We start from the raw sequence: 26,000 nt of genomic DNA on the forward strand, positions 1-26,000 counted from the left end.
TCGCAAAAAATATTTGAAATAACTGAACGTCCAATTACTGCATGCCACATTATACTGTGAATATTTATTGCAGTAGTGAGAGAAGCATTTCGTTTGTAAATTGCTCACACAGTCACATGAGTTTCAGCATTAATTTGTAATCGCGTTTCTATTCACCGAAAGTTATAAATAAATCCCAACTTATCAATTAATATTATTATCGGTCGTGTTTCCTAAGCAATCGAGTAAAATGTAATGCATACACTGCACTCACCAATTATTCTTTCAAAATTTTTACAAATAAATTATAATGATATACATTTGAACGTACTCCGCAATTTATTTAATCGGAACGTATGCTTAATTTTGTATTTAAATTCCAAAATGAAAATGACAAAATGGCATTATACTATTTATGCTATTGTACAATTTAGTTTTTAGTCATCTATAAATGAAAGGATGAACGTGATTTGCAGAAAAGTGAATAAGATTTATAAAAGGATTGAACTCGAATGACAAAACCTGTTCATATTACATCGTTTGTTATTTTAGCTACTGAATTCCAGTTTCAAAAGGTAAATCAAGATCGATTCGAGATAGAAAATAAAATTTTAGGCATTATAATGATATGGGTGAACAAATCGATGACAATATAATATTATTTTAATATAAAATGGTTCGTATTAGAGCTGCTGTCAGAGGGATTTTGTGTACAAACTGATATTATTTTCGACGATTCTTAGATTCATAATAGACACCAATCAGTACAGCTAATTCTCTTTATATTAACAAAGTTGTAGCGATTGGAAATATAGGTAGAGCTCTTTCATACAGCACTGAACGTTTAAAAATTAAAAATTTCGAAAATTCTTGAATTTATTCATTTTTATTAATTTGAAAATTCAAAACTTCCAGTTTTTCAGTTTTAAAAATGATTAAATTTGAAAGTTTTAAAATCTAAGTACAAGATTTCTCTAAATGCTAACGGCAGTACTGGCTCAGTAATAAGTTTTCATTTAGAAACATTTTTTTTACCGCGTACTTAATGAGCACAAGTTAGTTGACTCGTATATACTGCACGTTTCATCGCGTTACAAGTGTCTCAAGATTCTTTTCACTCGGCGTTTTTTTCTTGCCCATTCGTTGCCGTTTGGTCCTTAGTTCTATCATTTTCCAGCACTCGCGGGCTTTTTGCCGTCTAGCCTGCGTCACATTAAGTGGAGTAGGGTAGAAACACAATGGTCGAGTAAGGACGAGAAGAGCTCGAGCTTGACACACTTTTGTCGAGTGAATTTCGCGGATAAGACGTGCAGGTATCTTCTGGGAATCTTTTGTCGCTGATAGACGGCGAAGTGCACGTCGAATTTACGGCTCTTTGTAGCAGTTAAAATGAATATGTGGATGGCTCAATGCCTTTTCCCCCTTTTATATCCTATCCGTCTTCAATTTTTCGCCGATAATCTGTTTTCAATGATAGGATACTTCGCTGCTGAAAGCGTAGTAATGTTTGCTTCTGCGACTTTCCGAGGCTTTTCCATCATCGAACTCCGATTTTATTGGGTGTCAGTTAAAAAGTTATTTGTCATTCATATATAACTTATATTGTTTAGAACTTACAAAAGGTGAACAAATACATAGAACGTAAGCAATTTTAGGAACGTCCTCGTTTTCTTATTTTGTGTGATTAACAGTGTTATTTGAATATCATTAAATTAATCTGGAAACTTTAGTTATTCTAAATTGCTAGTTAAATTTACAGTCTCTTTATTGTACTGTTTGAAAATCTTTAAATTTATAAATTTTCCAATTTTCAAATGTAAGAGATTTAAGAAATCGAATATATTATACAGGATGTGCACACCTAAGTGTGACAGCGCAATATTTCATGAACTCTTGATGTCACGAAAAAGTGTTTATATGGAAATTGCAGGGTAAAAGGGGCTCTATGTTTTGACGTAAACAAAATTTGTTTTATGTTATTAATGTAAAAGATATGATGATGAAATTTCGTTTTTTAGATGGAACTGTAGATATTTTTTCGATCAAGTGATAGTGCTTTTCAAGACGAATTCATTAAGGTTTAATGTATTTACCTGGTTATTATTAGTTTTCGAGATATAACGCTTGGAAATTTACTGATTTTTAGCAGAAAAGTCACGATTTGAATAATAAGTCATAAAAACGGTCTTATTGTTGTGGTAAGTGCCGCATGTTTGATTCTGCCTACCGAAACCGATAGCCGAGGGTCAACGGTCACAACGATATGTCCAAAAAGTACGAAACGTGGAAAGAATTGTTCATTACGGTTTAAGTTTTCCGCATCGATTATATATATATATAATTATATATATTCTAATTATATTATATATCCAATTTTACGCAGTAAAATTATTACTGTTAAAATTGTTACTATCATAAACATTATGATAGTGATATATTACATACAATATAATTAGAATATTTAGAAACATGTTCAAAATACTGATAGTTCATTTATAATCGTCACAAATGCGTATATCCTTTTTAACACCTGCACTAGCACTGTACACATAAAATCACCCCATCCAAAACTCCATTCATATCAACACTTCTTTTTAATTTGTTAAATATATTTTAGAGTAATCCTCCAAAGCGTGCATAAGTTATTTATATACTTGATCGCTGGGTTGTTTAGTAACGAGCGAACAGCAGGCTCCTCGTTCAAGTGATCTTGTCTCTGAAATTCCAATCGAAGAGTGCTATGCTCCGCTGCAGGAAAATCTCAGACATCAGAACGAAAGCTCTATAGCTACTCAATTAAAATTATTATTTCTGTCCGATTACTAACTCGCTTGTAAAACAGCGTTTCTTGCGTAATGTTTTAGTAGTTTTCTTCTACAGGGTGTTCGCGCCAACGTGTTACACCGTGATATCTCATGAACTATTGATGTCACGAAAAAGTGCTTATATGGAAATTGCAGGGCAAAAGAGTCCCTATATTTTGGCAGAAGCAAAATTTTTTTATTGTTATTAATGTAAAAGATATGATGGTGAAGTTTCGTTTTTTAACACTAGATTTACGGACGTTTGATGGTCACTTTTATTTAAATTTACCTAAAGTATAAAAATGAATAAATTGCAGATGATATGTGGACTGCCTAAAACATTGATTCTTTTGCTGAAAGTTGATGCAAGTTGATATTTTTACAAAAATTTCTTAACAAATTCTGTCATCTAAAATAGACCTATTATCCGTCATTTTGACGGATTCCGTAAATCTAGTGTTAAATGGAACTATATATTTTTTCCGATCAGGCAATAGTGCTTTTCAAGACGAATTCATCAAGGTTTTATTTACTTACCCGATTTTCATTAGTTTTCAAGATATAACGGTTACAAATTTAGTGATTTTCGGCAGTGACGTCTCGGTTTGACGAGTAAGTCATAAAAACGGTCTTATTGTTACGGTAAGTGCCGCAGGTTTGACTCTGCCTGCCGAAACAGATAGGCGGGGTCTATGGTCGAAATGGCAGATCCGAAGAGTAAGAAATGTGAAAAGTATTGTCCATTACGGTCTAAATTTTCCGTATCGAAGATGATATTAATTGTAATTTGGAAGGTTGGGACAATTATTTAAATGTTTCAGTACAAGGTAGGTATAAAGACAATTTAACCTTCCAAATTACAATTAATATCATCTTCGATACGGAAAATTTAGACCGTAATGGACAATACTTTTCACATTTCTTACTCTTCGGATCTGCCATTTCGACCATAGACCCCGCCTATTTGTTTCGGCAGGCAGAGTCAAACTTGCGGCACTTACCGTAACAATAAGACCGCTTTAATGACTTACTCGTCAAACCGAGACATCAGTGCTGAAAATCACTAAATTTGTAACCGTTATATCTCGAAAACTAATGAAAATCGGGTAAGTACATAAAACCTTGATGAATTCGTCTTGAAAAGCACTATTGCCTGATCGAAACAAAAATACATGTATATAGTTTCATTTAAAAAACGAAACTTCACCATCATATTTTTTACATTAATAGCAATAAAAAAATTTTACTTCTGCCAAAACATAGGGACTCTTTTGCCCTGCAATTTCCACATAAGCACTTTTTCGTGACATCAATAGTTCATGAGATATCACGGTGTAACACTTTGGCGCGGACACCCTGTATGTGGAATCAAAATTGATTTATAAGGTTTAAAACATGAAAATTAAATTTTATCGTGTGACCATAAAAGCAGCATAATATTGATTAATTTACAGTGAACTAACATTGCTGTAACAAATGTTATTTTATAACAAAGAAAAATATATAATAGACTTTCAATCAAGTGCTTACTACAAAAGTGCTGATTAAATAACTAGTAATTTCAAACAATAAATACTTTGGTAATTTCATAGATTAAACAAAGGATATAAATCTACTTACCGGGTGTTATGTTCGGGAACGGTTGTCCAGGCATCGATGGAGGATGCTCATCTTCCGGTGAACGTTCTGACGCGTAACCTTGATCCTGGGGTTCTCCACCAGCAAGTTTACTTAACTTCAGATCAATACTTTTGTTAAGTTGCTGACGATGTCTGACCAACTCGCAATCAGGTTTGTGCACGATCTGCATCAACAAATCGTTGTCGGTTGGATCAGCGATGCAGGGTTGCGAAGAAGAGGAATTCGTTTCAGAGGATTTTCCACTGTTTCTGCTGTCCAGCTTTCGTTTAGGCAACGTGCCCACCAAGTCAAGATCGGAATTACGGTGACATCTGTCTTCCAGAGACACCCCTCGACCGTATCTTCGCGACGAATCGCCAGATACCGTGTCGACGCTGCGGTTTCTTCTCACCGAGTCAAAATTGCCGTGACGACACCTGACTAGATCAAGGTCGCTCTGCTGATATCTGTATAAATGCAAGAATTGGCAAGGTAGAGATTCGAATGAAATAATTCAGTAGCCTCTATAGTGCTGTAAATATCATTTTCTTAGTAACGACTAAAATGAATGAAATTGTTTGTAATAAAAGCAAATTTGAAGCAGTGACTAGTTTCTCGTCATTTACAATAACATGATAATAAAATGTTTTTGTATGTTCATAAGTTGTGATGGGTAAGTATGTTTAATTTCTTAATTTGATATTTCATTAACTTTTGGAGTTTCTAAATTTCAACGCTTTCAAACTACCAAATTTTTAAATTTGGACATTGTTTTTTGTGTGCTTCCAACACCTTATCGCACATACACTGCTCAAAAGAAATATGGCATAGAAAAAATTTAGGCAAAAATTGGCCAAATTTGACTGATGATAACTCTGTGAAAAATTATCGCAAAGTTATGCTCTTTTTTTTAAATTAAAGCTTGAGATCTCTACTTTAAGACCCTGTAGTTTGATTTTAGATTTGATGCATCCCTACCACAATAACACCGTAAATGTGAGGTCATGTTTGCAATATTGAAAATTACAAAGTTTGACGAAATGCATGGACTTGCCACATTTTTTTGGGGCGATACTGTTTGCAGCAGCATAAAGTACAAACTTTTATCTTTAATTTCCAGTATGTGAAAAACCGCTACCATTTTTTTCTGCAAAGATACAGAACTTTAAAGAAACCCTTGCATTTATGGCATATATCGCCGCCATTAGCATTACCCGATGTGCAGGTCGGAGAGGTTGCTGGACAGATTTTGCACATTATATGGCTCTGACAGGAGCCTTTTCTGTGCGTATTTGTGTGTGAGAATCTGTGTGTGTGTATGAATTATCGTCGAGAAGCCTCGTTGAGAATCATTCTCGAATTTTGCAGTCCCAATTCAATTTGATTGCTTCCATATTCTGCAGTAAGTCCAAATTTGAACCCTATAGAAATTTAACAAGACAACCTACCAATCTGTAAGATCTATCGCAAGTCTTAACTGAAATTTGGAATGACATTCCACAGGAAGAAATTAGGGCTTGCATTAACATGAGTAATCGACTGCAAGGGATAATTCAACAACGCGGTGGAAACACGCGTTATTAGAATTCAAACATACAGACACACAGATACTCACACACATATACACACAAAAAAAGGCTCTTGTCAGAGGCATATGATGTGCAAAATCTGTCCAGCAACCTCTCCGAGGTGCATATCGGGTAATGCTAATGCCGGCGGTATATGCCATAAATGCAAGGGTTTCTTTAAAGTTCTGTATCTTTGCAGAAAAAAATGGTAGCGGTTTTTCACATACTGGAAATTAAAGATAAAAGTTTGTACTTTATGCTGCTGCAAACAGTATCGCCCCAAAAAAATGTGGCAAGTCCATGCATTTCGTCAAACTTTGTAATTTTCAATATTGCAAACATGACCTCACATTTACGGTGTTATTGTGGTAGGGATGCATCAAATCTAAAATCAAACTACAGGGTCTTAAAGTAGAGATCTCAAGCTTTAATTAAAAAAAAAGAGCATAACTTTGCGATGATTTTTCACGGAGTTATCATCAGTCAAATTTGGCCAATTTTTGCCTAAATTTTTTCTATGCCATATTTCTTTTGAGCAGTGTATATTGCGTGGTGTGGTACTTCAAATTTTCGAGATAAAACTTGAACTACATATCACTATTCTTAACTGATTTCAAAAAAAAAGAAGGGCTAAGTGGTGACATAACTACCTTAAATGTCTGGTAACTTTAAGTTATATTGTATACAACCGAGTTTCCTATATTTTTCGAATGGCTATTTGCGAAATTCCAAATATTTTATCAAATAAAGCGGATATTACTTGTTTCTTAATTTGAAAAATTCGAGTAATTTTGTTCGAAACCATCCAATATTTGCTTGCCATGTAAATTCGGGTTTCAAGTATTTTCATACATTTTCAATAATATTTTGTATCTGAACTTGGATCTTGCGATCCATGTTTGTTTGCTTGCGGTGCGGTATGCACTTAGAAAAATCACCCTGCTGAAAGTGGGTGATATTTCATCATGTCTTTATCTCGAAAATAAGGGAGTAAACGTGATTCTGAAATTTCTTTATATTTTTCAACATTGATCTTTGCGTTGAAAGTATTTCATACCGTTACATTGCCTATAGCGAAATTATGTTTCGAAATTTTGTTTACTTTCAAATATTATGTCAATATGAATCAAAACCATTTTGCGGCTCTAAAATTTTCTATTGTTACAGGTAACATAGAAAATCACTAATTCAATTGAAAATTACTTTGCTCCGATGTGCAATTTTGGAGGAAGCAAGTAATTATGTGCGAAGCTTCTACCACATTTTGGAAATTCCCAATTGCGGAGATAAATAGTAAAGAATATTAAGGAGTTTTAGAATTACATTTGCTCCATTACCTTCTGGATCATAATTAAACATTATTCAAATTTCTATAGAATAACATTACTATTCATAGCAATGTAAGCATACAAACACGATTCAAAGATAGCAATATTGAATCTTCAAAATGGATATGGATTTTGACTATAGCTATAATTGAAAATGTAGGAAGAAAACCTGCATGTAAATCAAATTTATATGCGGAAGAAAAAATATTAATTTAAATATTAAAAGCTATTGCTGTTTAAGTTTGGGGAACAAGTAATAAAAACTGAATTGAAATCTTACTAACACCAGGTTTATGGATTCTTGGTAAGCAACTCTTTTTAGATTAGAAATAAAATATAACAATGAGTAAATAAAGAAAGAAACATACAATCAATTGTTATTTATCCCAACAAAAGTTAATGTACATTTCGACTAAACCATATTAATAACCGCTGTAATTTAACAGAAAATATTTAGGATGTGTCATTTTTACGTGTTTTGTAAAGTATTAAAAACACGGATATTTAACCATTCGAATTAAATAATCGTAATAAACAAACAATTGATTAATAAATCCAGTTTATGTTGAAATTAATTAGTAAGTAAATGGTTTTCTATAAGTGAACTTCTACTTTTGACCAATCTATAAATGTTCCATAAAACGTTCTCGATTCCATAAAATATTCACTTTCCATAAAACGAATTTTTGGGTCAAGTGAAAATTATAAAATTTATTCTTACATCATTACTTTTTGTATTTTTATAAGCTACTAAAAAAGAGAAAGATAATATTATTCGTAACAGTAAGCAAGTTAAAAATAAAATGAACTTATAATTTTGAGCAGCAATTTATAATGTAACAACTAATTATGCGGGTTCAATCTTTTCATAACTGGTATATTTTTGAAACGTGATATCAGATATTTTGTTAGATAGATAATCTATATAAATGTATAATGGCATACCTCCAAGGATCGTTTTCGTCCAGAGAGTCCTGTGATCGATGTTTCACGAGGTCTAGAGTGCCAGTTGGTCCACTGTCAGAAAAATGGACACCCAACGATCGTTTTTTGTGTGGTAATGTTCCACCAAGGTTCCCGGTGATGGTATCAGTCATTGTATTATTATTTTCCTTTGGATCATCGTCCAATATATCTTTATCGTCCAGATGATTAGGCAAAGAGCCGCAGAATTTGTATCTGTAAAAGAGTTATTGCGTTGGTGAGCATTTGATAAATTCCTCTCAAAACATCTGTTAAAAATAATTTCTAACGGCGATTAACATGTGTAATTAATCTGTTGTAGTGAGCTTGTCCATACGTAATGATATATTATTATGTGTTTTTAAGATATATTGAAAGTCCGAATGAGAAGTAAAATTATAATTCCATATCATAGGTAATATACAAGAAAATTCATAAGTACTTTGTTATAGAGTAACAACATAATTTAGAGAATTTTTGGGAAAATATTCAAACATACCAACCTGTCATAAACCACAAATCACGACAAGAAATAATTAAAGGGTCTCGGCGCATAAGATACACTTTTTGGCCCCGGAAAAAAAAATTCAAAAAAACCATATGGATCGTGTAGCCTGCTTCGAGTAGACCACGCGTACCCATGTTTGGCGTTCCAAATCACCGTCGTCGCTCCAGAAGGGGAGGAAATGTCTCCCGAGCGGTCGAAGTACATCGGACATACGGCGACTTGAAATACTCATATCTCACCCGCGTTTAGGGCTACAGAGCTAATCGAGTGTTCTTTGGAAAGCTGGAGAAACGTACTTTCTGATGCGCGTATCAAGTATTAAGAAAGTAGCGATAAAGATGCTACCGAGTGGAGGAACTGAAATTCATTGATTGCACACAAATGCATTCGACGGACCACTCTAGCTACACGCTCAATGTGTGCCCCCCTTCGAGGCGAACAAAATGCGATATCCCAATCGAAAATCCATTAGGGGCCCGATACTTTAATTTTGAAAAAACCGTAGATGGTCGCACCCGATTTTACACATTTCGCACACCTACCTCCATATAAGCATGAGAAAGCCGTTCTGGAAGCACTTAAGCCTCGCTGTCACTCTCTTCTGCTTCCGTTTCTTCTCCGGATGGTACGAAGAGCTCCGTTAACTGCGCAGCCGGGCGCAGGATCTGCGGGAGGTACCGAGCATGGGCCAAGTAGAAGATGGCAGCGACCACATGTGAGCAGCAGCCTACTGTCCGGTTTCCATTCGCGCACTCACACCAATATCGCCGAATTCCTTCAAACTGGTCCATTTTCGGTTCGTAATGAATATAGAGCCGGTAAGTTTTTGCGTTCACATGTCGCGACTTGATTTCTAAACGAACGATGTTCGGTGTTTCCTTTATGAACATCATGGAGACGTTGTTGATGTCGGCTTCCATCAATTCCGCTAAATACGATTGTGCTAGATCGATTTGATATGGGCCCGAGGTGAGTAGGAGTAAGTGGTCTCGAGTCAGTTTCGGGAAATCGGTCAGGGTGGTGGCCGAAGTAAGTGGTGGCAATAGAGCGCAGAAGCACACTTCTGCAACGGACTTCGGCCACCACCCTGTCCGATTTCCCGAAACTGACTCGAAACCGCTTGCTCCTATTGACCTTGGGCCCATATCAAATCGACACCAACAATGTCTTCATGATGTTCGTAAAAGAAACACCGAACATCGTCCGTCTAGAAATCAAGTCACGACACGTGAACGCAAAAACTTACCGGCTCTATATTCATTACGAACCGAAAATGGACCAGTTTGAAGGAATTCGGCGATATTGGTGTGAGTGCGCGAATGGAAACCGGACAGTAGGCTGCTGCTCACATGTGGTCGCTGCCATCTTCTACTTGGCCCATGCTCGGTACCTCCCGCAGATCCTGCGCCCGGCTGCGCAGTTAACGGAGCTCTTCGTACCATCCGGAGAAGAAACGGAAGCAGAAGAGAGTGACAGCGAGGCTTACGTGCTTCCAGAACGGCTTTCTCATGCTTATATGGAGGTAGGTGTGCGAAATGTGTAAAATCGGGTGCGACCATCTACGGTTTTTTCAAAATTAAAGTATCGGGCCCCTAATGGATTTTCGATTGGGATATCGCATTTTGTTCGCCTCGAAGGGGGGCACACATTGAGCGTGTAGCTAGAGTGGTCCGTCGAATGCATTTGTGTGCAATCAATGAATTTCAGTTCCTCCACTCGGTAGCATCTTTATCGCTACTTTCTTAATACTTGATACGCGCATCAGAAAGTACGTTTCTCCAGCTTTCCAAAGAACACTCGATTAGCTCTGTAGCCCTAAACGCGGGTGAGATATGAGTATTTCAAGTCGCCGTATGTCCGATGTACTTCGACCGCTCGGGAGACATTTCCTCCCCTTCTGGAGCGACGACGGTGATTTGGAACGCCAAACATGGGTACGCGTGGTCTACTCGAAGCAGGCTACACGATCCATATGGTTTTTTTGAATCTTGTTTCCTGGGGAACGCTCAGACCCTTTTAGAAATTCCCAAAAGTCTGTTTGACCGAAATGGTTTATTACTTGAACATAACGAACAGAAAAGTCAATATTTTGTAAAACTATTTTAAAATCCGCTAGGATAGTAATAGCATATGATAATTAGCAAATACTTCAACGAAGAGATATTGTTTACTACCCTAATGGAATCAGACCTTTACCTACGTACGGTATCAGTAATCACATTTTAACCGATAGGAATAAGCGTTAGAAACATCTAAAATATTCCTGCGTATAAACATTTTCTTGCAACCAGAAGAAAATAACAGACATCAGAATTCAGCAACCTCTCTAGCACTAAACACAGTCAAAACCAAACGTACACATAATTATTCATAAGATTTAAACTAAAATTTGCTATTATTATTATTTTAATAAATAAGTCATTCATTCTGTAAAATCAGTATCCAATATTTATACACACAAGACACTGATGAGGCAGAAAGATCAGAAATTTATTCGAAAAAACGTAAAAAATGGTCGTCGCGAGATCTGCTCGACGCAACAGACAAAGCCGGACTCCTCGATCGTCGGACGACGCCGGGCGATGACGTCGTTGCCGATCTTCATTTGTCTAACGGTCGATGGAATATCCCATCGACGGAAAATAGAATCTTTCTTTTTTCACGCTATTCACGCTCGCTCTTACAACAGTCAGTTGTACTTATTTCTATTATTTAGAATTATTATTTTAGAAATAATAGAGTAACTTAAACATGACATTGAAAAAAAAATTTATGAAGCTATTCGTATTCAGTACATTTTCACACAATGCGGTATATTGGATTATGGGTAAATGATTATAGTCCTCTATCTAATTATTATCTTGTTTTATTTATACTGGCTCGGAAGCACGTCTTTACTCTTTGAAAACTGTTCTAGAAGTGAGGTTGGCGCTCTGACTCTAAAAGGGAAAGCTAGCGTCCACTTAATACAAAAGGAAAACTCTGCACCATGTTTATTACCCTGGCCTTCGACTCTAAATAGTCACAGGCCCTTAGACCTGGTGGTGCCAGTATGATTCTTACAAAGAAAGAAAACAGTGATTCTCAACGATTCATTTTTGTAAAGGATTATACATAAATAATCCAACACGGTATATACATATGTATAAATTTGCGTTATAGGAAATCGTGGTATATGGGAATTTTTCTTACATAACACATACAATCTCTAAGGTAATATATTCAAAATGATTACTGCTATGTAAACTCCCTATTTTCTATGCTTTATTAAACAGCACAGTATTCAAAAAGTAAATGGCATGTACAAGCAATTGATAAAAAAGTCATTATTATTTATGGAAATTTTTTATTTTATTAAATTTTAATAAAATGTATTTCTACAAATTTATATGATGATGAAAACAATGTAATTCTCAACTAAAGCAGTTGTAATTCTCAACAGTAGGAAAATTTTGTGTTTTGTCATTTGGCGCGTTCAACGAATAATCGCGTTATATGAAAACAGTAATCTCAATATCTTTAGCTCGTTATAGGAATTCGCGTTGTGAGAACTTGCCGTATACAAGAATTCATTGTATTAGTATAATTATACATTTTTGAAGTAATGCAGTCTAGCAGGAAACAGAATGAAGGAAAGTTTAATGAAGTAACTGTAGAAGCATGCGTTATATCACCTCATGAAAAAATTTGCTTTGTATGATACGAGGTGTGACCCAAAAGAAACGAGACTCGGTGTGTATCTTGAAAAAACAATGAAATTGGCATCAATTGTTTTTGTGGCATCATCCCACATACCTCCTCTATCCATGTTGCAAATTTCGATTGAATCGGTCATACCATTTGGAAGTATTGCGTTATTTAGTGAACACGTGCAACTGCATTCTGCCGGAAAAATCTCTAACGTAAAAACGGAACAGCGAATAAACATCAAGTTTTTTGTAAAATTTGTTGAAATCTGTTGTAACATGTGATGAGACATGGATTTTTACCTATGACCCAGAATGTAAGCGCTAGTCAATGGAGTGGAAGTCTCCAGGATTCCCAAAACCCAAAAAAGCACGCATGTCAAAATCAAAATTCCACATTAATGAAATTGTAATGGTTGAGTGGTTTCCCAGTGGTCAGACTGTTAACCAACACTATTACATTAAAGTCCTAAAAAGATTTAGTGAACAAATTTGGAAAGAAAGGCCACAGTTATGAAGCGATGGATGGTCGTTGCTCCAGGACAATGCATCCGCTCACACGGCACTGTCTGTCAAGCAGTTTCTGACCAGCAAAAATATTACTCTGATGGGGCATCCTCCTTATTCATCTGATTTGGCCCCATGCGACTTTTTTTTATTTCCTAAAGTTAAATTTTGCTTAAAGGGAACCCATTTCACCTCAGTTAAAGAGGTTCAGGCAAAAGCGGAGAATCTTCCGAAAGGACTTCCAAAAACCGCGTTTCAGAACTGTTACCAGCAATGGCAGCACCGAATGCAAAAGTGTGTGAATGCTGAAGGGGACTACTTTGAAGGTGATAATGTCACGGAGAACTGATTCTGAAGGTACAATGATTTATTGGACCAGTCTCGTTACTTTTGGGTCACACCTCGTACACAAGGCTTTTCAAGTTGTAGATACAACGATGGTTTCTTACAATTTTATGCAATAAATGTAAGAAATGAACTATATAATTTATTACTTTGACTCAAATACGGTAAGTATTTATATGAATATTTAAATGAATATTTGAATATAAAATTTGCAGCAGACGTATATTAAATTTGTGGTAACAGTATTGACGAAACTCTATATACAGTAAGTAACTTTAATATTTGGACACCACAAAATTTTTATTTTGTTCTTAACTGGCAAAAACATAAATTGTTAGGTGTAATATTTGGGCACAGAGTCTCGTTAACAATAAGACAAATTTTATTCACATTACATCCAAAATTCGTTAAATAATACGTGTTAAATAAAACAATGTCTAATTTTAACGTTACTTTAATATTCGGACACTTTAAAATACAAGTAATTTTTTCCTTAATTTTTATATTTAACAAGTGATTTAATATCTTGTAGGGTAACCTTTTTGACTAATAACTTCCTTCAAACGTTGAGGCATGTTACCAATTATTTTTTTTAGGTATTCGATATTAATATTATTCCATTCTTTTTTTAATTGTTGTTTCAACATTTCTTTTGATGTTATTGGAGTTTTCCTAATTCGTCTTTCCAATTCGTCCCATAGGTTTTCAATCGGGTTTAGGTCAGGTGACTGAGGTGGAGGGTGTAATAATTTTCGACAATTATACAACAAATATTCTTGTACAAAACGGGCCTTGTGTTTAGGATCGTTGTCTTGATAGTATTTAAAAGTATCGACAATACCCATTTTCAATGCACTTTTATGTAAATTATTTTTCAGAATGTTTAAATATATATTTTTGTCCATAATACTGTCAATAAAAACTAATTCGCCCGTTCCAAATGTTGAAATACATCCCCACACAAGCACATTTCCACCACCGTGTTTCACAGTGGGTTTTGTATTTTTAAATTTAAATTCTTCGTTCTTCTTTCTCCATACCATTCATCGCCCATCTGAACCGAAAATATTGAATTTACTTTCGTCACTAAAAATTACATCATTCCACCGTGTATCTTCCTTTAAAACAAATTCTTGTGCATAATTTAATCTCTTCTTTCTATTCGCTTCATTTATAAATGGCTTTCGTCTAGCAATTCTTCCGTTGTAACCACTTTTTTTTAGCGTCCTGCGTATGGTTTGGAGGTGCACCTTCTTCCCAGTCTCCATCAACAGTTCATCAGCCAGTTTTGGAGCACTTAATGAAGGATTTACCTTTATTTTTCTTATTATCTTCCTTTCGTCACGAATATCCAACTACTTTGGCTACCCTTTTTGTGGTATAGACTCTACCCGGTCTTCTTGTTTATACCTTCTAATTATATCTTCTACTGTGCTCTTACTCAAATTCAGTATAGCGGCAATTTGTCTATACGATTTTCCATTCGCATTATGAAAAATAATGAGTTGGTGTATTTCAAAACTGGTACATATTACTTTTGCGTGCCATTATGTTATGTGAATGTTCGGAATATCGAAATTAAACTGATGCTTTCAAGGCTTAAAGCTCTTACTTACAGACTAATACGTTTATAAACATAACACAACCTTCGAATTCCGAAGTATAAAGTATTATAAATGTTGCTGCATCCTTGTGTCCGAATATTAAAGTAATGTTAAATTTTGACATTGTTTTATTTAACCCCTTGGCTACTGTGGCCGCCTATAGGCGCTTAGAAATTTTGTGTTTGTATTACTGAAAGCACCTATAGGCGCCCACTTTTATACCAACAGAGTTTTTTTCTAGCGATTAAAAAGTTTTTATAAAAAAGAGTTATGACGGCGTGTTATAACATTTGTCATTTGTATTATCCTTTGTACATAAAGGAAGGATAAAAAACTGTATAGAAAGGCTTTAGCTTTGCTTTTTATAAATAAGAATATCTGACTTTTTATTATAATAAATAAGACCATAATCACATTTCTCAGAAAAAATCACCGTAGCGAAAGGGTTAACACGTATTATTTTCTGAATGCTGCAAGTTATGGGAATAAAATTTATACTATTATTAACTAGACACGATACTTCGATAATGTATCTGACCACGTATGATCTTTGTCTGTTGTTAACAATATTACAGTGGGACAAAATAAAAATGTTGTGGTGTCCGAATATTAAAGTTACTTACTGTATAATGAAAGATTGTATATAATTCAATAGTTGCATTAAAATGTCCCCAGATAAGACAAATAAGACAAATGAGAGATTAAATAAGGCAAATATAACTTTTGTTTTAATTATGTTAAAAGTATCATTTAAATATGGAAAAAGTGTACTACATTCACACGACTGCTTTTCAAGGCGAATCAGAAGCTATTTAAATATCATCCCCAAAAGCGTACACAAATATAGGGTTATTTTTAATCCCTTTTCATCAAAATAATTTCTATAGCATTTCGCATTATATAAATATTTGCCTTAATATTGCATCCTGCGAGTAAATACTGCGTAAATCATTGAAATAGAGAATATTATGTTATCTTAACGTGCTTATATTTAATTCCGAAATAACAAACGATTCTTTAGTTTAGTTTAAAGTTGAATCAAACGCAGGGAACAGATACTGCAGATAAGTGCATCCTCGATGTTTGCATGAATTGCATGCTGCAGTGTTTGTTCGTTTTTCTGGTTTAAATGGCTTGTGAATACACGACGGTTTTTTCAGTACAAAGCGTGGTTGCTCGAAACAAGAAAAGATCAGATCGATGCAAAAGTATTTCTCTCTTCGCTAACCAAAAAAATCTTTCAGTAAAAAATGTATTGCACCATTTAAAGGTTTCTGTTACATTTCTTAAAATATCTCAAGGATTTCTGTCTAAATAGAATTTATTAAATTGTATTTTGATTCATACATTTTACTTATTCAATTTTTGTTCATTAAATTCTGGCAAGTAATCTGGTTGATTACTTTGTGGGATTTTCTGACTAACCTACTATTTTTTGCAACAATATTTTCACTCGTTTATTGTTATATTTACTTAATTTTGTTTACATTTTTCGATTTGGTTTGATATTTTACAGATACGATTACTTAAACAGTCCGATTTTTTACAAAATAAGACTATTACATAAACGATCCTATGCTTTTTTGTAATAATACATATTTATTCAATTTACTTATTTAATTTTGTACTCGTTTACTTTGTCCCAATTTACTCAGATAGCTTGCAGCCAAATTTTCTAAGTAATCCGGTATTCCTAAACAACCCGGCTATTTATTTATTATTATATTTAATTAATTTAATTAATTAAGTTAGTTATCTTACTACAGATTTTTCTAGCAACTTGATATTTTTTACTATAACTGAACAGTGTAGTAGTATATGTATTATATCCTGACAAGTTTTTGTATTTGAGTTAACAATAAAATACAATATTTTTTATTTTTTTTTAACTACATAAAGAACTAAATATAAGAAAGTAGAGAACGGTTTGCATATCGCGGTATCGTTGTATTAAACACCAGCACTTACGTAAATGAGATCAAGACACGAGCGCCTTTTAACCCCCAACCTCCCTTTTTGCGCCCTTCTTCCTGGTTCCCTCTCAACTGGCATCCGCTTTCGCGCAAACGAGGATTTAATGGAAACCGCCCCAGTTCGGCCACTGACCGACCTTAAAGGGACTTTAAATTATCTCGTGACCAGCTTGTTATGTGACCTTATGCACTCTCGTTGCTGGTTGTTTAAAAAACACTAAGCTACATCTTATAACAATAAATTCTCGACAGTGTTAAATTTAATTCACTTCACAGACGTTTCTTATTCTAATTTGGAGATGCGGCCATTTGTCTGCAAGCTGTTCCTTTCCTTCTGTTTTAAAACAATTTAAACGTCTCGAATCAATGCTGAGCTAAATTTATTTAACCTTTAACGATCACACTGAAACGATCCAAGGTAATTTGACTTCAGTTTTAGCAACACTATGTCCTGAAAATTTGAATAAACACCTTACTTAAACCACCGGTGTTTTTGCTACTTTCTCCCTTAAAATAACTGTTACGGCGTAACAAACATAAATCATATAAAACATAGAAATTTTGAGAAAAGGTTTACAAAGTAACCGCTTTTGAAAACCTTCAATTTAGTATTCGTACCATTTGTGTGCCGACACTAAGATGGTACGTGACAATTTTAGTTTTTAATAAATTCATTTATTGATGCGTTCATTGGCAGAAATTTTGGCTTCAGCGGCACAGGCCATGCCTGTAAATCTCGAAGATCCAAAGATCTAAGGGCAACATGGGCCTAGAGAATAACAGTTCCTGGTCCCCAAGGAACCACGTCACGAATTCTTGGAAAAACCCAGATTTTCTATGTACCGCCGTCCTCGCCCAAGTTCCCCTTCCAAAAGTGTACCACGCTAAGGGCGTAATGGAAGGGAAAACAGAAGTTTTAAATGTAGAAAAATATGCCAAAAAAGAACAGAAGTAAAAGAGAAGTCAATACGCATTCCGACAGAACAAGTTCAACACCAAAATATTCATACAAATTTAGAATTCACTGTTATTATAGTTTATTAAATAAGTATTACATTATTCGTTTAGAAAAATCAGTATGCAGAGTGAAGCGGAGCATATCAGAAAGTTCCTTTCAACATAAAATTGCAACCTTTGCTCTGCCAAACCACTAACAGTATTGAAATATGACTATTTCAAAATGTCCAGCTAAAATTTGAGCACTTTATATTAAAATCGAGAAAAATGATGAATTTTTCTATAAAATCCGTCATTTTTCTAATTTCTTCATGTTTTTCAATTTTTTTTTTTAAATGTTTAACGTTTAAAATTACTGACGTCAACTGTGAAATATGTTAAAAGAGCTTTCAAATATTATTCATAATTTTTTTTTAAATTAAAACTGTGAGCTTTTTTGTTAGAAATATTTTCAGTGACTAGACTTAAACATTCCAGTGTGGCAGGTATGTTATTTTGGTGAAGTGTGACCGCTGAGGGTTAAATATACATGAAATGACTGTGAAAGATAAAGAATATGAATTAATCCTCGCAGCTTAATTTTCTGATATTTCTGTGTATTTTTTCTATTAGGTTATTTGTATGGGTTGAACAGTAATTATAATATTTAATTGTATCTTTTGGTGTAAAAGCTCATTCATTTATAACTAATTTTATTAAAAAGCCATTAATAGAAGAATTAATATCGTCAGATGTCGATAATATTTTACGCAAAACGAATATGAAATTGATGTGAACTCGTTAATTTTAATGTTACGTATTAGCGTTTAATTACCTCCACGAAATTGGTTTCATAATTATAGATCATAATTATAGATCATAATTATAGATCATAATTATAGGCTGTGTTATAGAATAAAAGAATCACTTTCATGTATAAACTCATTTAATGGTATTTAAATTGATGTCATTATAAAAATCTCTTTGTAGAGTAGATTAAAGTAATGTATTTATTTTGTAATCGGACAGAGTACAAGAAATAACTGCGCGTGTTTCCACGTGCAGAGTGAGTTCGATACGTAAAGTATCCGCAGCGCAATCCAAGTTTTTGTAAAATCTATTGGGGTGACGAAGGAGTTTTTAAAGTGAGGAAAAGATGATCTCTGCAAAGTGCCGTACACCGTGGGTGACGTTTTCTTTTTAGAGGAATCAAGGAAAGCTTGAGGTGCCGTGAGTTACGTCTTCCTCGCTTGTTTGGGTTAGGAAAAGGCCTATACTAAGAGAATGCCGAGCAGCTCGTGGTGTCGTCTTCTCTCTTAGAAAGGCTAGGTATTTCTGCCTTTTTCTGGAAAATGCTTGTCTTTTTATACGAAAACTGGAAGCTAGGCCCGCCCAATCAGCGAAGCTTAACTCTGAGCGTAAGGGTTTTATGATATGGCCTGTGCCTCGTTTCGTACGTCGCGTCGTGTCGGTCACGTGTACTCGGCGTTTCTTTTTTTACTACATATATCTATTTACATTATTTCTACATGCTACAATTTACATTATTTCTACATGCTATATCTTTATAATATACAGCAAATGCTTCCACTTATTCATCTACCAGTCGTTTCAAATGCTTTTTTTTCAATTTCGATTCGTGCATTAACTTCTTTACGATTATTTGGAATTAACGTCATCGCAAGAATCGATTTATAGTTCGAAACAACCTGTTTTATAAATATTTGTTCTATAAAACTCTATCGTACAATATTATAAAACCTTTTTATCTTTACTTTAATCTTATATGGAGACTGTTGGTATTAAACTAAATAAAAAACAGTATTTTTTTTTAAAGTTTCAATCAAATTATGGTCCGCTTCATGTTTTAATACTTCTACATTCTTTAAAATGCAGTAAAAAGCAAAATCATACTTGACATAACAAAAATAAAAAATTTCTAACTGTTCCTCAATTACATTTTAACTATTAAGCAGATTCACTTTAAAATTGGCAGAAATGCAGAATGAATACTGGATCAGAACACAGCCTCGTTGTTTTATCGAAATTCGCAGCATTAAAAAACGGCAAAGTATTAAAAAATAAAACATAAGTTAGATACCTATAAAACACAGTCGAGGATCTCGAATTCGAAAACAAAAACGATAAATATTGACGAAATCAACAAAATATTAATTTCATAAATTACATCTAAATAAAAATATTAACATTGAATTTTCAATCAAATAAGTAATTAAAGCAGTAAATTACGTAGATATAAAATAGTTTATATTGTACTTTTCAAATAAATGTCACAATGTTTTTCATAGGTAAACTACAATTAACTAAGCATTTAGTACATATCTATATGTTACCGTGAAAGACCGAAATCTGGAGAATGTTGATATTCACCGGTGAATGTCAACATTCACATAGTCGCTTGGTGTATGCCCGAAATATTTGCTAAATACCTTTATTTCGGACTTACACCGGTAAATGTCGACATTCACCATGCACTAATGGTGAATGTTGAACATGTCGGAGATTTATATTTTTTTCTCGTAATTCAGTCGCTATAAAACGTCACAAAGGTGACGTAACTTTTTCGCCTCTCTTTCTGAGAGGAGAGACCAAGAATTTAAAACACATAGTACATTCTAAGCATACGTATTCTTCCTCCGTGGCCTATTCTGGCATGAGTTTCATATAGTATACTGAACAATTCTTCATCGGTAACATAAGACTATATATTCGTTTCCCCTGATTTTAATGTTACAATTAATTTCCTTTCATCATGAATTTTTAAAACGTCAAAACGTTTTAATCGTCTGTAATCCAAAGGCGTGTTGCACTTAGTTTTAGCAGAAACCACTTCAGAAAGTATTTTAGAGTACTTTTCTTGAGAAAAATAAAAACAATTGTCTTCTCGTTTACCTGCAATTAATGCATTTAACTTTTCAAGAAAAAGATCACGATTTACTGCAGTATCCATTCAGTACCTATTGTATAAATTACGGTATTGGAAAAAAAAATTAAGAAAACGTTGCTTCCATCATCAAAGCTTGCATAAGATTGACAAAGCTGACTGACTCCCAGCAGAACACAGGATTTGGCGAGAGAGAGCCAGTCGCTTCTTTGTCGGCTCCTCTCTTTTGGATCTCCACTAAAGCATATCTGTGATTGTCGACATATACCGGTGAGGGTCCGAATGTACAAGAATGTAATAAAATATTCGGTCTTTCACCGACGTATTTGATATGTGTTGACATTCACCGGTGAAAGTCGACATTCTCCTATTACATCTCATATCTAATACTAGCGTTATTCGCAGAGGATTAAGATAAAACTGTAAAAATTTTGAAAGATTACATGATATTACATAATAACTTAAAAGTGAATATTAATCATAGTGTCACCATATACATGTATATTCTCTAATCAATCATTTCAAGCGTGTTCTTATTTCGAGCATGAACACTAAAGCGTAAGTTAAGAATCATACGCAAATCAATTCTCATATGTTAATAATGCTAATCGATTCTGTTCTTCTTTTCTGCAAGTAAACAGTTCATGAAATACAATGATTTCATCATATTTCGGCTTTTATAATGTATTTTCAGTTACATTCCAGATTATGTGCCTGTTTACCATATTATATCTATGATATGTATATTATTTATATGATAAGATGTATACAATTTTACATACTATATGTATGTATGGTACATGCAGATATATGCCAATGCATACATTAGTAAACACATAAATGAGAAGATGGCGAATATAATTATTACACGCATGTTCCTTGAATATGGAATTATTTCAATACATGTAAATATCTATAACAATATCTGAACGATGATATGTAGATTGCGTGTGCATAAAATGATATGTAAATTGTGGGTGTTTTTGCATTTATGATAAACATTGAAATTTGCAAAGTAAATATCCGTCCGTCTGCAATGTATAGAGATCCGTATTTTATATGTAGTATGTAAATGCGTGAACATCCGCACTTTAGTGATGAGATTAAGAAAATCATGTAAAAAGCAATTACTATAATGATATAATAAAGGAAATAAACTCGAAATTTATTTATTATAATTCAAATTTACTAGTCTCGTTTTTATATGTTCTTTTTGCTTATAACAGACGCAATCTTATATCAGTAAGTTCAAGCACCTTGAAATAGTTTTAAATATCATGGGGTCTGCTTGAAATTTTTTCCAAAACTTTTTTTAAAGAAATAAGAAATCCAAATAGCAAATACTTTATTTACTCTCTTTTCTTCCTATCCATTTGAAAATTGTGTTACGCCCAAATTCTCAAATAATAAAATTTCCTTACCTTTCCCGCTGCGCGCTCGAGCAAGGTACCAGGATCTTCCCCATGCTGTTCAACTTTCCCTTGGGATCACACAAGTTCCCAGATGATTGCGTTCTTCGGCCATTCAGGCCCTTCCCGTTGTGTCGACTCAAATTCGAGCCCATGGTCGATTGTTCGTTTTCGAGTTTTCCCTCGATCGTTCCTTCGTCACCATTCACGACATTTCCGGGTGTATTCTCCTTGTTCGGCCAATCGAAGTATTTGTCGATGTCCTTGGCATTGACCTTGCAGGATATCGGTGGTAGTGGAGGCGGCGCTGGACGCGTACGTTTCCCTGTGACTACCGTTTGCAGCTGGTTACGATAAGCTTTGCGACGATTGCAACTCGGCGATTCGGTGTTCAATGAAAGCGTTTGCACTTTCCAGCTCTCCTGACCTCCGTTCGTTGGAGGCACGGTTACGACTTCCTCGCCTGTAACAATGATGCAATACCGTTTTACGCTGTAGTTCCGTGAATGTTTAAGGTTCGAGTTCGACAATGTAGTTATACTACAACCGTTAGATGTCTTTCAAGTCGTTTCAGCGATTACTGAATTCATTATACATTACCATCTTGACGGACATGTACCTTTTGAAATCAATGGGTTTCGTAATTCTATGTATATCTACGGGAGTAAAAATCATCTGGCTGTAAAATAGGCGGTAGGTTGGATAACATGTCGAATGTTATGTTTTCTTTCTACTAATTCATACAAATTTTGATTGTTACGTCATCCTTGCACACGAATCGGTATTAAATATTAACATAGTAAAATAAACAGGAACCGAAACAACATGAAGCTAAAATGAAAACAGGATTTCACCAGCATGACTTCTGCTATTTTCACAGTATACATATAAAAGAAAGTTGAATAAAACAGGATACATACAGGATGTCATGTAACTGGAGGTACAACTGAATAGGGGTTGATTCTACATGAAAATACGTATAGGTCAAAAATATACGGTCAAATATTGTTATTTGAACCTCCGTTTCCGATAAAACAGGTTTTAAAAATCTGCTTGGTGCACATAACAACAAATTTGGCTTCCCTTAAGAACAATGTAGTAATCAAAGAATCTATCAGACGTTTATTTTTAGGAATGCAACAATTCAGAAATAAGCTAAGAATTTTGAAGTTTTGGATTTGATGATTTACGGACGTGGGGATGGAGGATTATTATAAATCTTCAAGTTTATAAATCTATAACCTCTAAATTCTTCAATTTCTAAGATTCTAAAGTCTCCAACTTCTACAATTCCAAATCCCATATTTTCAAATTTTCTAAATTCCTATATTTTTCAATCTTTACACTTGTAAATTTCCACACCATGAAATTTTCAGAATTTAAAATTTATCTATTTTTAGCTACCAAATTCTCAAGTTGTTACATTTCTAATTTTACATATATTGAAATTATCAAAATTACAAATTTCCAAGTTTACAAATCAATTCACAAATTTCCTATCTTCAGCATTCCATTTTTATATTTCTGTATATTCACATTTTCATAATTCTGAATTGTAAAATCCCCGAATTCCTAGAGAAATCAAATTTGTTTTTAAGTGTACATCTATCGAATATATCATCAGAGCCGGTTTTCTTGTAAACAAACTCTAAAATAAAGAAATTTTATCGTGTATTTAGCATTTATATTTGCGTACAAAATAAGGCCTTATTCGTTTATTTATTTATACGCCATTATATAATGTAAGACATGTATGTATATATGTAGTATTGTAAGCGACTACTCCGTATCGTTGGCCCTCGATCGTAGCGGGTACGAGTGCGGTGAGGGGGCCATCTGGATTGCCTAGGCGTCGCGTCGATGCGGCGCGATGCGTTTTTGTTTTTAACATTTTCGTTCGACGGATAGTCTCGTCAGAACTGGAGAAGAATAAAGATCATTTTCCTTTGTCTTATAAACCATTTATGTATTTAACCCTTTGCGGACTACCGCCGCATATATGCGTTCTGCGTAAATCATCAAATTGGTGGAAGAACTCATATATGCGTTTGGCGAAAACAGTCGATTGAGCCGAGAAATGCATATATGTGTCCCACGTAAATGCGTGGGTATGGCCGAGAAACTTAACTATGCGTTCTGCGAAAACAACTGATAGAGCCGAGAAATGCGTACATGTGTGCATGCACGTAAATCTGTGCATGTACATATAATATGTCCAGAATTTGACTTGGAATGCTATGAACGAAAACCGCGTTTAAGCAGAAATATGCACTGGCAATTTTTAATGACTATCGCGGCAGGAGTTCAGCCCCACGGTACGGTTCACATCGAACCGTCCTGTCCGCAAAGGGCTAGATAGACCATAGTTACATTCTATACGCACTAACACCTACTTCGCGGCGTGCTGTCGAGTTATATGTATAGAAAAAAAAATAGCTATCGAAGCTTTGCCTATGTTCGGCTGTCCAAAGATTGACATGTTCAAGAAAATCTTTTAATTTTGCGCCGCCTCCGAAAAGGTTGAAATGTATTTAATATACTACCTAACGAGTAAATAGGTTTCATTCATATCTGTTACGTAATTGTATGATTGAATGAAATAGAAATTACTTCATTAGGAAATAGAAATTATTTTATACTTTTTAGTGCATTTCGAAGTCGGTGTATTTTTTTTCTGAAAATTATTTTATTTATACTTTTTAGTGCATTTCGAAGTTGGTGTATTTTTTTTCTGAAAATTAGTTTATGCAAATATTGCAAGCTAATAGTATCAACTACAAGCCTGAACAAAAATTTTAGCGGGATATTGTGGAATATACAACTTTTAGTCCACATTTTTAACATTCGCGCATGAAGTTTCACCTTTTATTATTTATATTGAATATCCCTATCATATACCGTTACCATTAACAATTTTCAATATAATAGTACTGAAAAACATTCTATTTACTTCCAGGAACAGCGTACATTTTGCAGAATTGAAATTAATATAGTCTGTTTAAAATTATTCACTTTACACTTTGCCCTGCACACTGAACTTCACTGCACAAAAACTGTGTGACGAATGAACGCGGTAAGTGAACACTCACCATTTTGCAGGTATAAGTAATAAAACCTTTACTCCTCTGTTTTCCTATAGATACAGTATTAGAGTGTACAACTCAGTTGTTAAAATAGCCCCAACGAAAAATTCATTTTCGAGGTATTGGCCAAGTTTTTACGATTTGGAACCACTGTGCGGCGTGAACGTGTTAATTCCGGAGATATTCCCAATAGTGTGATTTCAAGCCTTAACTTTGAAGGCTATTTTCACCCCTTCATTGTGAACGATGGCCGATAAAAAAAATACGCATCAAATATTTTCTTGAGAACTATCTTTCACATAAGTTTCATTAAAATCGGTGTGTCCCGGTTCGATATGTTTCCTTGTGAGTATGCCAACATTAATTATTAGTATAGCGTGAAGTGTTATTTTGGGATCTTATTATGAAGTTCATATTAAATTTGTGATATTGCGAAATTTCGCTATGTGATATTTAACAATCTGATAGAGTAAAATTTTTTGAATTGACAATATATTGGATAGGTGGAAGGAAAGTTTTCTTTAATACTGTATAGATTTCTGTAGATTTCTGTAGAATACAGTAGAGGGAGGAGTGCTAATGTGTGCGAAAATTTGTGTAAATTTGGCTATTGAGAACTTATTAGGGGCCCATAAATAATAGTTTATTTATGGCTGGACCGTCAGTCCATTGTTGAGCCAGGGTTGACTCGGGTCGAGGTCAATGTTGTAAACCATGTGGCAGGCAGAGAAATTAGAAAACTGTGCAAAACATCACAGTTGCCTGTCACATGGTACAAATAG

General features: G+C 34.3%; 1 protein-coding gene across 2 annotated transcripts in view; it reads right to left on the reverse strand.

Moving 5' to 3' along the window:
- Positions 1 to 26,000, reverse strand: part of LOC100877819 (uncharacterized) — a 688,459-nt gene that overhangs the window by 220,523 nt on the left and 441,936 nt on the right. For both annotated transcript variants that reach the window (XM_076533686.1, XM_076533685.1), the window contains exons 3-5: positions 22,148 to 22,598; positions 8,245 to 8,478; positions 4,404 to 4,870 (exon numbers count right to left, since the gene is read on the reverse strand). In XM_076533686.1, the coding sequence (XP_076389801.1) occupies positions 4,404 to 4,870; positions 8,245 to 8,478; positions 22,148 to 22,598 (1,152 nt within the window). The remainder of the gene's footprint in view (positions 1 to 4,403; positions 4,871 to 8,244; positions 8,479 to 22,147; positions 22,599 to 26,000) is intronic.

This window comes from Megachile rotundata, chromosome 7 (genome assembly GCF_050947335.1).
Source record: "Megachile rotundata isolate GNS110a chromosome 7, iyMegRotu1, whole genome shotgun sequence".
NCBI lineage: Eukaryota > Metazoa > Arthropoda > Insecta > Hymenoptera > Megachilidae > Megachile > Megachile rotundata.